Below are 13,965 nucleotides of genomic sequence, written 5' to 3'. Positions count from 1 at the left end.
TTGAGTCAGAGAAGCCTTCCACATTTTTGGATCTATTAGAGCAGATCCAGAGGAGGGCCACAAAGATGAACAAAAGGGATGTAGTACCTTTCCTGTGAAGACAGGCTGAGAGCTGGGGCTGTTCAGCAATGACAAGACAAAGCTCCAGGGAGACCTTCTAGCAGCCTTCCAGTACCTTTGTAAAGGTGGGACTTGTGAAAAACCATGTAGTGACAGGACAAGGGGCAAAATGTTCTAATCTGAGAAGAGAGGAGTAGGTTTAGTGTAGATGTTAGGAATAAATTCTTTACTCAGAGAGTGGTGAAGCACTGGAACAGGTTGCCCGAGAAGTTGTGGTTGCCCTATCCCTCAAAGTGTTCAAGGCCAGGTTGGATGAGGCCCTGAGCAACCTGATCTAGTGAGCAGCATCCCTGTCCCTGGCAGGTGGTTCAGACCTAGACGATCTTTAAGGTTTCTTCCAACTCAAACCATTCTATGATTTTGCAACAAACATGACAAATCTTCTAGAAAAAAAAAAAGATTTGAAGAACAGGGTGGTTTTTTTTTTAATCCAATGAAAATGCAAATCAAATTCCAAAAGAACATGCAATTACAAACTACTAAAGTCTTTTGTTTCCTTTTTAGGAGGTCTGCAGGAAAAATCTTGAAAGCATTGTTTTGCAAAGTAACTGAAGATTTTGGTTCATGCCAGCAGCAGAATGCCTTAAAACTGAAAAGCCAGAGAGCTTTCAACTTGTCCCTTATAATGACTGTGAGCTCAATGTATGGATTGAGGTACTTCATTTTGAGACTGCTTTACATATTTGTTACCTAACTTTCAGAAAGGTGAGAAAATAATTTTATAGAGAAATAGAATAGTTTGGGTTGGAAAAGACCCTTGAAGGTCATCTAGTCCAGTCCCCTGCCATGGGTTGGGATATCTTCAATGGCATTGGGATCAAGTTGTAATATTGTTCTCCCAGTCATGATAAATGTATCAGCTGTAAGTTATGTTCTGCATCTTTAGCAGGAGAGTAATTAGTATCGTAGCTTAAACGAAAGCAGCAGTTAGTGCTCTGAAAAGCTGAGATGATAGTGCATAAAGGTATGTCATTACAGCCATATAAAACTTATCTCTTTTGAAATGAAGTATGTGAAACTGTATACACACATTCTAGAAGCAAACCTTGTCTTCAAAATGATCAAACTTCAACTGTGTGGTTTCCAGTTGAGCTATATGATTGTTTATGGTTTTATCACTGGAATGCAACAACTTCTTTCTCAGCTGGTAGTTTAGGTAAAACATGCCTCAAGTTACACAGATGACCATGAACCTGGCTTTTTATTTTATCTGAATGTCTCTTCAGAAAAAATGTTCAGAATGCTGATGTATTGAGATACGCAGAAGATACAATGCCAGAAAGAGGATATAAAGACATAAAGATTTGTACTGTCTTTACCCCTGTGATTTCATTTTATATTTCTGTGGTTTAAGGTCTTAATTATTCTATGAAGACAGATGGTAATTTGGTAGTAATAGAAAATAAACCTCATTATTCTAATTGACTATAGCTGATGGCCTGAAGGTAGCAATGACCTTTCCATTCCCACAAGGAAATAGCTTGTAATTAGTCAGAAGACCGTAACAATTTGAATATTTTGTGCTTTTATTTTATTACTAATTTTGCTGAATTTTCTCTTGGATATTTTGACTGACTTCTGTTTCCCCAAACAAATCCAGGTTTTCAATTTTTTTATTTCCTTAATGTTGTAGTTTACATTAAATCTAAGCATTTTTTTTAGTACTAGGGTTGCTTTTTATTGAAAGTCACTGTATTGAGGTGCTAAATTAGATGAGCAACTTGTGTTCTAGCTGAGAGATGGTTTCACTGACAACATTGGGTAGTGGCAGAATTTTTCTCACACCTTGACATTCTTGAACATTTTTTGTGGAATGAGGAAAATATTTAAGTTCTCAAAGATCTCAGTGGAAAAGGGAAAAAGTAATGTGTGCCAGGCATGTGGGAGAAGTCTGTTGACATACTCAGAGGAGCAGGTTTGCAATTACACTTTAAAGATGTTTCCAAGTGTTTTCCTTTTCACAAACTAATTTGACAGAGCTGTGATTAAAAAAAAACAAAAAACAAACAGAAGGTAGTGTTGTCCTTTATTTTCTGTGAATAGTAAACTCATAGTTTTGTTTCTGAAGAGGCTCTTACTTTGAGAGAAGGCGAAGTACAACTTGAAGGGATTATTTATTCTGACTTACTAATGCCAAAGGCAGAAGCAGAAGTTCCTGTGTATAAGGGTCTAAGTTAGAACAGAAAATTGCCATGGGTAAATCTTAATGGTCTGATTCTGTATCCATGACAGCCTCTGTCAGGATGTGCTATGATGCCATTCCGGAATGAAATGAATATAGTGTACTTCTGATAGCTTTTAAATGTTGCCTTTTTTTTTTTTTTAAAGGCCAAATTTAAACCAGGTATTTGAAGCTGTCAAAGTGAAAATACCATTTTACTGTGTACAAATGCTTTATCTTCATGACTTATCCTGTTGGTTCAAAATTTTACTTTTTTACAAAAAAGAGCTTATGATGCCTTCAGTTTGTACATGCATCTAACTTGAAGTAGTAGTGTACGTTCAAGTGGAAGTGTTTTTCAATACTTAAAGTACACACTTAGAAAAGGAGTGACTCGAGGGAAAGAAGATAACTAATTAAAGGTAACTGCTTGAAAATGCAAAGTATCTTAAAAATTATTTATATATTCAATATTTTTGTCTTTTTAACCAGTTTTTGAGCATGTGAATTTTCATAAATTTCTATGTAAGCTAGTTTTGCACACTGCAAATTTAATGTACGTAACGTTGAGTCACTGTTTTCCATCATAACTTAAGAGTCATAATTAAAAATATTAAAATATATAAATGAAATATTACTGTCTGGAAAAGTACATCATCTGTACTCAGAGAAATGAAAAAAACCCCACCACATTTAATGTGAAGTTTTATGAATCAACAGCTTTTTATGGTTACTGACAAGTGAAACAAATTCAGTTTAGGAATATAACTAAAAGCCTCCTACCTACATGAAATGAGATTAAAATCTTTACTTAAATACTTGGGGTTTGGCTAGGTGGTTTGAGTGAGTTAAAATTGATTATTTGAAATGTATTTTTGATAGGCAGTATTGTTTTAAGTTATGTGGCAATAGATAAATGAGTGGCTTTCCCAATTCAAAGTAAAAAAGTCAAGAAGTTAGAGGGCTTTTCACACACTAGAGAATTTTGAAGCCAAAACAATACCTAAATAATGCAGTGCCATTCTGTGGAGTTTAGTGGTAAACAGAAGATGAGCAACTTTGTGATGAACTAAGTGAAAGCTGCCTCAAGTGGTACCAGTATAAAGGACTCCACAGTTCCCAAACTCTCACTTCATCCTTTATTAAGAGATGAGTAACACAGATCTCCCCAGAGAGGCAAGTCAGTCTCCTGTCACTCTGTGAGTGGCTCTGAAGCAGCAAGGACTGTTGTGGGGAGCGAAGCAGGAGCTGCTTGAAACCCCAAGGCTTCTTGGCAACCAGCTCTTCTACCTCCCTCCAAATGTGTATCATCACAAGAGCAGAGCTGCCTGAAGCCCCAAGGGTTCTTGGCAGCCACCTCTTCTACCTGCTTCCAAATGTGGATCATCACAAGAGCAGAGATTGCATCTGGCTGCAGTGAAGATGGATGTGTGTTGGCTGCCTGGATCTCAGTGAGCTGTTTGAAAGATATTTAGCTCAAATTTTGTGTTGCAGCTTTTCACAGTTGAACTATTTTCTTTGTGGGGAAAAAAAGGCACCAACTGTTCTTTAAATTCCCACCCTGTCTCTTAAAGGCAGTGTTTGCAAGAGAGGATATCTTCTGTCTACAAAAGCATCTTTTACTCTCTCGACTATTGTATTAACTTGAACACTGTGAAGCAGCAGTTGCCTGTGTTTCACTTGGATTTTTTCACATTATGATTTGTCAATCTTGCCAAATATCTGGGAAGGGCAGAGTCTCACCTCTCCCACCACAACACAGTGTGTTACCTAGAGCTGTGGAGGCAGTCAAGTGGGGTTTTGCTGACTCCTGCATAGGTAATAGACCCCTTGCTTTCCTCTATGCCTAGGCTGGGGCTCAGGGGATAGGAGTGGGATAGTTTATTAACTTCTGTCTAAGAAGTAAGTGCCTTAACTTACTAAGAAGTAAGTGCTCTTCTTAGTAAAGAAGAGAGTACAAGCTTTTTGTCAAATACTATTTTATTTTTGTATTAGGAACACATTTAAAATGAGGATTTTTAAATAATTTCATTTTTGACCTAATAAAAATGCCTGTATCAGGTTCTGTAAGAGAATTCACATTGCAGTTGATTGTTACTTGGTTCTTACTTACATAGAGCAAATGTGCAAATTATTGATGAAACCACCAAGATGGTAATTATTTTATATAAGCTTGAATTATGTAGAAAACCTGCATGTTTTCAGGCATTATTAATAGATTGTAATTTCCATTATGAATATACGTATTTTGTTAGTTTGCCAGACAAAGCAAGCATAAGTAGAGTGGAAAAAATGTTTCTTAGGTATCCAATGTAAAATACAGAGCCTGTTTATGCACAGAGTAAGTTCTGTGATGATTTGGACTATGGTTTAAGCAACTCTGTAAAATCAGATACGTGAACTAGAAAAAAAAGCTTGTTACTTCACAGGGGCCAAAATGGTGAATTTTGTGGCATTTAAGTTATTTTCAGTATAAAGTAGATTGAATATGAGTTTTGCTTTGATTTCCACCACCCTTCCCCCCTTAATCTAATCCATATTCTGGTGGCTTGTAGTTTCAAGAATTAATCAGAAATATGTTCTCGCCTTCAGTTTGTTTCTAAATGACACAAGAAAAACAAGTAAACTCCCCCAAATAAACCCACTAAAATGATGCGAAAAGGTGTAACTGAAATTCTTTCAATGCCTCTGATGCATTTTATGTAAACAATGAACATGGTTTTGGCTCCTCAAGATAAAAGAACAAGAGCTTTTTCTGGAAAAGGGCACATGCATTCTGCCAATAAATACTTTTGCATAATAAACTACTTCATCTAATATTTCCAAACCAATGTTACAGCCAATTAAAGGAAGAAGTAGTGCCTGCTTAAATACTTTTTTTTAAGCAATCCTTGAAGGAATAATTCTTGAATTGCATTGCTAATTAAGATTAAAGAAGCAGCATAGCCTAACAGTGCACAATGGATGTGGCAGAGTGGCTCTTTATTCCAAGATTTCCTGAGAGTGTAAAAAACCTGCTATTTATTTTGCTGTGTCATAAGACTAAGACAAAAATATGTATAGAAGGACTGACATTTTGTCAGGCTGCCACAGAACAAACACTGTTTTGATGTAGTAGTTTGTCATAATCATTTGCATGGACAGTGTGATTTCTTTTGAATTCCTTTGAAATCCTTAGATATACTCTATTTACATACACAGCAATTGTTGAGGGTTCTTCTTTTTCCATTTAGGAATGGTACCCCTTTCCCCACCAAAATATTATGTTCCTCCAGTGCTAGCTGGATCATTGCTAGTTTCTTGGGTTGCAGATTTTTAATTTTAGCACTTTTCTAGCATGTGAAGAAACTAATGAAGCAAGAAGAAATTTTAGTTGTAAAATAATATAGGATCAGGAATTAGTGTTCATCACAAAGTCATGATGAGTGAAATAATATATTATTTTAAAAACAGTTTTTTGTCAATTTTAGCATGTATCTCAAACCTAGGATGTAGTGAGCATTTTCTGTCTGGCTTATATTTTTCCTGTTAATTTAATGCAAAATGGAGTATTTCACTATAACAGAAGGATTTAGGTGGGTTTAAAGTTTTTCTTTTAAACCAAAAGTCTTATCCTTCAACTCATAAACTAATCTTTTAAACCAGTTTGATTACTTAAAGTAGTTAAATAGAAAGACAGTAGTGTGTCTTAAACATTCTAATGCAAAGAATTTCCTTAGGTCAAAATCACAGTTTATGTAATGGAGATGGAGCCAACTGTCTGAAATAGAAATAAACTCTTGGTATAAATGATTTTAGAACTGTTCTGGCGTAGCATATCCATGCAACTGGTGGAAGTATCTCCTTAATTTTTTTCTTCATTAAGGATAAATAATGCTTCCAAATTTCCAGTTATTAAACATTTTGAGCTGCCTTAACTCTATATGGCTAAACAAAGTCAGTGCAGTATTGATTAAATGATTTACACATGGTAGTCTTGTATATATGGTGTACATTTAAGTGAGTCCTGCAGTGGTGGAGCTTTGGAAGAGAGTGGAGGAGTGCCAAAGTTTAGGGAAGATTGACTTGTTAGGGTAAAAACACTGAACTTAATATGGGACTCTTTGAATGTTTTGTTAATTCTTTGATGCTTATGCCTTAATTGTTTTAGAAAGAATGCTTTTCCTTGCAGGTCTTTGTCCTTCTTTCCTGTGTTTGTTCTCACCGCTGCTTGTGGTTTAGGGTTTTTTTTCTGTGTGTGGGCCAGAGAGTTTGGACCTCTTAAAGTTCAGAGAAAGGTTGAATTTGTTCTCTACCAGTCTCTGGTAGGATTTCCTAAGGGCAGGCATCAGTATTGATGTATGGGTGTATGCAAGAGCAGGTACATTGATCAGAAATGTGTTTGCTTCATTGGTTGACAGCACTAAATACACTGGTTTTTTTTCTGTCTCTTGAAGGATAAGGTGAATTGTCTTAATAGAACTAGAATGGTGATGGCTGATGGTGACAGTGAAATGTTCTGAAACCACCACTGGGAAACACGGCATACCCATTTGCTCAGTATCCAGCTGAATCATCAGCATAAATTCTATGTGACCTCATCCCCTTTGCTCAGAATTACAGGCTTTTAGGAAAAGGGAGAAAAACATGGAAATCTTTGCATTCTTCAAATTTTGCTGAATGGTATTACTTCATTGTCACTGAGTTAAATTAAATGATCCACATATGGTTTAAATAAGCAGCCAAAGTAGTGTACTTTTGTTTTTTGGCTATTCTATTAAAACCTGTTTTTTCTTCTGCACTTCATATATGAAGTTACATGTCTGGTCAATTGTGCTGGCTGCTACACCAGTTAAAAATTTGCTGTATAGCCCTGTTTTCAATAACTTAGGTCTTTGGACACTTCAGCTGTTCTGTATTTATATATTTAATATTTTGCCTTTTGAAAAGACAGCTGTTGTGTTTATAAAAATGATTCTACTGTACTGTTTACATTTGCCAGAATGTTTATAGCATAGAATCATTTAGGTTGGAAAAGACCCTTAAGATCATTGAACATAAAAAATGTATGTTACTGAGGGAAGTAAGCAAACACTAATACACACCTTTGGCTTACTCTTCATATTGAAGGATTTTTGATACAGTTATTTCCCTCCTTAGCCCTCTTCAGCTCTTTTGAAATTATATATGTTCCTAAGTTTGTGGAAAGCATTCCTCAAAGGCAGTAGGTGCAGGACATTCAGATGTCAGGGTGTGAATCTCTAGAAAAGACTAGAGGAAAGGTCACTTGCAGACTGTACTCAAATCTAGCCAATGAAAGTTGCCTTTGAATTGCACATCCTGAAAGTATTGATCTTTAAGGCTGAGGCTGTGTATGCTTTGAATTTTAATGTTCCTCTCCATTCTCTTTTTCTAGCTGGAACACTTGCAGCTTTCCCTACAGAATTATAAGCTTTGATTTTCAGAAGACCAAAACTGAAGGATGCCATCTGAGAGGTGCCTGAGGTATAGTACTTGGTAGTGTGTAGGAAGTTATTAAGTATGATGTTTACCAAATATGCAGTTAATAAAGTAGAAAAAAAGTAAAACTAATACTTTCCTTCATTAGATAGGAATTCACATTATTAAATGCCTATCCATGTTATGATCTCCAAAATACTACCTTCTTGTTGTTACTTATCTCTAGCAAAAAAACCTGTGCCTGGGATTGATTGGAGGCTTACAGTCTCTTCATACATTATCTAGTTTATGCCTTAATCTGTACTTGGAATTTTTGATTGTGGAAGCAACTGGAATTTTACATTTATGCATCTGAATTGGTGGCTGGTGTTAATTTTAGGTCTGTGTAGTGTTCCACTGTTCAGGACATACAACTTTTCCAGTTATGTCAAATGTCTTCCAAGAATTCTCTCCAAATGCATCTTTCTGCCTTCCCTTCTGTCTCTTTCCCAGTGTAGCCTTTCTCATTTGGTTGTGTCACCCATTGATGCAATAGAGAATTTATCATTTATAATTTAATTACTTTCTGGGAGCAGAACACAGTTCTTTCAGACAGAACACTCTGCAGAATTTATTAACTGAATTGCTTTTCTGCAGAACTTTGCAGTAGTGTGATAGTCTGTTCTCTGTTCTACAGAGTAGTTAACACTCTGATCTGGAGGCTCAGAAAGCTACCTAATATTATTGGGACACCTTATCATTCCAGTTCTATTCCCATTTCCCTGCCATGCTTTTGCAGCAGAAGAGAATGAGGACTTGCTTGCTTTTATAGCTATTGATAGTGACAATATCACTACAAATGATTGGTTGTGTTATGTTTAATTATTCTATGTATTTTCATTCATAAATTCCAGTTAAATTGCCTTTCATGTGTATGTGTTCTTCATGTGTTGTTAGCACAAGGGTTACAGGCAATTGATTTTTCACTTTGGTCATTGAATTATAAAATGGATTATGATAGAACTCAGTTTAAAATCCCAGATATGTTCTTTATTGAATGAAATAGTCCTCTGGATGATGGTGAAAAAAAGCAAGCAGAATGAAGGTCTTGGTTCTGAGAGAGAGGCTAATAAAAACAGAAGTAAAGAGAAGCTATCTCTGGGTATCATTAATGTATAACACTTGCACCAGTTTGATTTAGTCACTTTGCTATAGAACTTACAGGAGAAAAATAACTGTTAAAAATAATTCCCTTGTATTTAACAAGTTTGATTTCTTGATAACTGTAATTTAGAACATGATTTGGGTTCCACAAACAGAACAGCTGAAGAAAAAAAGAGTCATTTGAATTTTGAAATGTATTTAGGGCATGTCCATATGTGAAACATAAACTGTGAGAGAAGGGGTAAAATTCAAGTACAGGCTATTCCTGTGTTATTTCTCTTTGGCCAGCCTTTTTTCTAGAAGTAATGTTTTAGTTGTTGTATTTCTGAAAGAGTAGGTTAGATTAGAGCAAACAGTCTGCAAGGCAGGTCTGCAGTAGTTTACAGATGCCAAAGGTACCAGGAGTAGGATAGGCAGAGAAAGGGGAGAATAGCAGCCACACAGCTGCTGCATAGTGTGTGTATGCAATGAATTAAATGACTGTAGTGGAAAGATGATGGGCTATTCTCCCCTTAAAAAAAAAGGTCTTGTACTTACACTGAGATGACTCTCTGTAAACTCATCTTCTATAAACACATATATGGATTCTCTGGCAATATAAATTGGTAGTCTCACAGAGTTCAAATCAATTGCATTGTTTTGGACCAAAGAGGTTTTGCTGATCTATTTTGATTTGTTTCCACTTGCATCAACAGTTATATTGTTTCTTCTTACTGCTACAGAAAAAGGAAGCTGTAATCAGACAGTCTTGGACTGGATTATAAGCAGATTGTACTTTCATACATGGAGATATTCAGAGGTGGAGAAGGCCTTAGCATTGTAAAACTAAGCAAACATCCTCCCCCTATACCCAACATAAAACAGACGTTCAAAAAACCACTACAACACTTCATAAATATTAATAGCCTTAAGTGGTCTGAAAACATTCTGTAACTCAGTATCAGATTTAAACAGGCCACCTGAGACCATGAGCCTTCATTCTTTTTAGTAGAACTACTTGCATATGTGCATATGCTCTCATTTCCACCAGTGCTTCCTTTTGAACCACCTAAAGTTTTCTGGTGATGCATTTACCTAAGCCCTTTATTTTTCTCATTTAATTCCTAAATGATTCTGAATTAATCCTGTGAGTTCAGGTGACTTCTGGTATAGCAAATGAAAAATCAGAACCAGTGATGTTTTTAAATTTGAGTATACATTTAAGTTTCATAGTACTTTGTTATATTGAGCTTGTGTTGTAATGTCTGTGTTAAGTAAAGATTTTTGCCTGACAGGGTTCGTGACTTTTTTCCTTTCCAAGAATTATCAAACAATATTTCTGAGAAAAAGTTGTTCTCTATTTCTGACAGAATATGCTTGTTTCCTACATTTTTTTTGACAGTTTCTTTCCTCATTCCTCTCTCAGTGTTCAGGAAATGCTGACAGGTCAGAGACTTTGTCAGTCCAGCTCTCATAATGATGCTGTTCTGGCAGCTCTGAACCAACAAAGAAGTGATGGCATACTTTGTGATATTACCCTTATTGCTGAAGAGCAGAAGTTCCATGCACATAAAGCGGTCCTGGCAGCCTGCAGTGACTACTTCCGAGTAAGTCCCAAAATTTTTCTCTCCTTATAATAATATTAAAAATTATCATTGTGGAGGATGGGGGTGGTTATAGGTATTGTATTGAACAAGATTTAAATTTGAACCATTGGAAAATGCAGGATTATAGCACATTCAATAGGTATACAACTTCAAATATCCATACATGTCATAGAAAAGAAATGTTAAGAATATAATTAAGGGGTATTTATAATTATTTATTGTAAGTCACTCTATCCCTCCATTTGTCCCCAACAGAGATATCCAGTGCACATCTTTTTATTAATTTAATGCCCCAGTAAAGTCAAAAAGCAGAGTTTTTTTGAATGTAGAAATGTTTGTAGAACATATGATAGTTGTGATTAGAGGATGTTGAAGAAGAGACTGAGGGAACACCTCACTGTGGTCTTCAACATCCTCATGAGGGGGCGTGAAGGGGCAGGGACTGATGTCCTTTCTGATGACCAGTGACAGGACTCCAGGAAACAGTATGAAGCTGAGTCAGGGGACATTTAGGTTGGATATCAGGAAAAGTTTTTCACCCAGAGGGTGGTTGGGCACTGGAGCAGGCTCCCCAGGGAAGTGGTCACAGCACCAAGGCTGAGAGAGTTCAAGAAGCATTTGGATAATGCTCTCAGGCACATGGTGTGACTCCTGCCCTCCTGTGCAGGGCCAGGAGCTGGACTCAGTGATCCTCATGGGTCCCTTCCAAATCTGCATATTCTATGATTAGAGCATGGAAGTAGGGGGAGAGGAAGTTTGAATTTAATCTTTACTGTGAGGGTGGTAAGGCACTGGAGCAGGTTGCCCAGAGAACTTGTGGCTACCCCATCCCTGGAAGTGTTCAAGGCCAGGTTGGATGGTGCTCTAAGCAACCTGATAGTGAAAGGTGCCAACGGCAGTGGGTTTGGAGCTAGGTGATCTTAAGATCCCTTTCAACCCAAGCCATTCTATGATACTATTATAAATCCTGTTTAATTCAGCTTGAGAGTGGATTTTTGTAGGTTGTAAATGGTTGCTCTCGAAGAGGAAGCCGTAGTAGTTTTTTAAATGTGATAAAACTTACTTTCAGTTACTAATGTTTCCTAGATGTAAAATAAAATATTCCTGGGGAAATCTATTTCAGACAATTCCAGTCTAATACCAATCTAAAATTGGAGTAACTGAAAAATTGAGTTTTGCTCCTAGGGAAAGTATTCTTCATATGAAACAATTCTACTAACCTTTTTTATAATGTACCCACTCCAAATGTTGGACTGCCTATAGCTCTGTAGTTGACTGCTATTTTTAAGTATGAGTCATCCTGTTGTTAATCAGGGACTAAAGCTGAAATTAAAGGCCTTTTTTCTCTAACAAAGTAAGTTTATTAAATATTTTGTCTACACTATAATTGTAGTGTTATGAACTTCTTTATGGGGACCTTTTTGTCTTGTTGCAATAGTATTACAGTGTATGACAACTGCTCTATATCTCTGATTACCTGAGCAGGGTTTCATCTTCCTGTCAGCTCTCTCTCACTTTTGGTTAGAATTTAGACTTAATTTATTCTGTGTATTTAAGAAATGTTATTAACCTTGATGTGACTTTTGCTGTGAGGGTGTTGAGCCAATTGATTGCTCATTTTTTGAGCTTATCTGCATACTTATGGGTACTGCTGCAGCATACTTTGTTCTGCCATAGTTGCTGATGTTGCTTCATCATGGTGCCCAGGCCCTGCTGTAACAGAGATTGCTTTGCTTTTTTTTTCTTTTACCTCAGTGCACAAAGAGGGATTCTAGACCTCTCTAGCTCTAGCAACTGCTGTGTATACTTGCCAGTGACAGACAGAACTAGACTGTTCTGGTTTGGTTGAAATATTTTCATAAAGGTGCCCTATCATCCACACCTTTGACACTCATTCCTGAGCTCATTGTACTCTGTGCATAGAAACATCATAGAGTGGGCACCTGTGCCCAGAGTTCCAACACTGTGGTGGGAATAGCTTCTACTTTGGTCACTTATTGATTGATGTTAAGATTTGGGGCACTGTAATTTATCCTGTTATTTCCAGTTGAGTTACTTGGTATTGGCTGCACAGTTATTACAAATTAAAATCTTAATGCCTTTAGTTGCTACATAAATATTTTGTATTAAAAAAAAACATTGAGAAGATGATCTATGCAGCATTTAATAATTTGATCTGCTTCCAAACTCTTATGGGTTGGTTAGATGTATTCTTCAGTCTTTAGGTATCATCTGTAAATATGGAATCTGTGCTTTCTGAAATCACACAAACAGTTTTTATTATTAATAGGCAAAAATCTTTGTTAGAAAATTGTGATGTAAGATCTATATTCTGTAGGAAGATGGCAAGAAAGTTACTATACACTGTATTCCTGAGTCTAATAATTTAGAAAAAGTGAGAGTAGATTAAAAAGTAATAATGTTTCATATTTAACCTGAGATTATTGATCTTTTTGTATCTAGGGGGATTTTGCCTAACTTGGGCTACTTGGGTATTCATTTTCTAAGATTTAGGAGAGTGAATCAAGCTTAATTTCAGAGTTGGTGAAAAGAAAAGGGCATTTCCAGTGGATGATAAAGGAGGATAGCAGATTTATTTAGAATTACATGAGTGACCATCTGGAAGTGTTAGATCTCTCTCAACTGGTCATAAAGGCCAGACTCGTGTGCTTCAAACTTAGCAGTTAATATATGATTTTTATCTTTATTTTTTTTCCTGGAGGAATTCTTAGATGAAAGATTCAGTTTTTTTAACCCTGAAGTCATTTATGAAGAACTCATTGCCATGTGAAGCTTGCCTTTCACTATTTTTTGTGAGAAATAAGCACAGTACTGCAGTGAATGAGATTCTGGGAACATCAGGTATTGGGACTTGCCTTGAATAAAACTGAGATGACACAACTATACATCAGTGTGATACAAAGAACTTGCTCACCATAGCTTCTGGATTCTACAGCTCACAGATTTGTTTAATATCCCAGCCTGCTTTCAGCTCTATCTGGAGAGTCTGTCATCCAATTCTTATGATCTCACAGGTGTATTGGGTTTGCCTGGCCTTGGGAGTGGGGGCCTATAGAGGGGACTTCCATGAGAAGCTGCCAGAAGCTTCCTTCATGTCCAGCAGAGTCAATGCCAGCCAGCTCCAGGATGGACCCACTGCTGGCCAAGGCTAAACCAAGCAGCTATGATAGTAGCATCTCTGTAATCTGTTAAGAAGGGGGAAAAAAACTTACTGTGCAGGTATAATAGTGGCTAGAGAAGAGCAGGGTGAGAATATGTGAGAGGGACAACTGTACAGACGCCAAGGTCCATGGAGAAGGAGGGGCAGGAGGCGCTCCAAGCACTGGAGCTGAGATTCCCCTACAGTGCAGACCATGGTAAAGCAGCTGTGCCCCTGCAGCCCTTGGAGTTCCATGAGGATGCACAGATCCACCTGCAGTGCATAGAAGAGACCCAGGACAGAGCAGGTGGATGCCTGAAAGAGGTCAGTGAACCCCTGGGAAACTTGTGCTGGAG

The 13,965-nt window shown here is 37.0% G+C and overlaps 1 protein-coding gene across 5 annotated transcripts in view; it reads left to right on the top strand.

Annotated features, from left to right (window-relative positions):
• KLHL32 (kelch like family member 32) overlaps positions 1 to 13,965 on the top strand; it is a 144,092-nt gene that overhangs the window by 36,196 nt on the left and 93,931 nt on the right. For 4 of the 5 annotated variants that reach the window (XM_085056302.1, XM_085056304.1, XM_085056299.1 and 1 more), the window contains exons 2-3: positions 7,677 to 7,765; positions 10,269 to 10,449. In XM_085056302.1, the coding sequence (XP_084912428.1) occupies positions 7,743 to 7,765; positions 10,269 to 10,449 (204 nt within the window). In that variant the 5' untranslated portion in view covers positions 7,677 to 7,742. Of the gene's footprint in view, positions 1 to 630; positions 775 to 7,676; positions 7,766 to 10,268; positions 10,450 to 13,965 lie in introns of those variants that run through there. The other variant, XM_085056301.1, reaches the window with a different exon arrangement.

Source organism: Lichenostomus cassidix, chromosome 3 (assembly GCF_008360975.1).
Source record: "Lichenostomus cassidix isolate B80296 chromosome 3, HeHo_3.0, whole genome shotgun sequence".
NCBI lineage: Eukaryota > Metazoa > Chordata > Aves > Passeriformes > Meliphagidae > Lichenostomus > Lichenostomus cassidix.
This window is presented reverse-complemented; position numbering and strand designations above follow the sequence as displayed.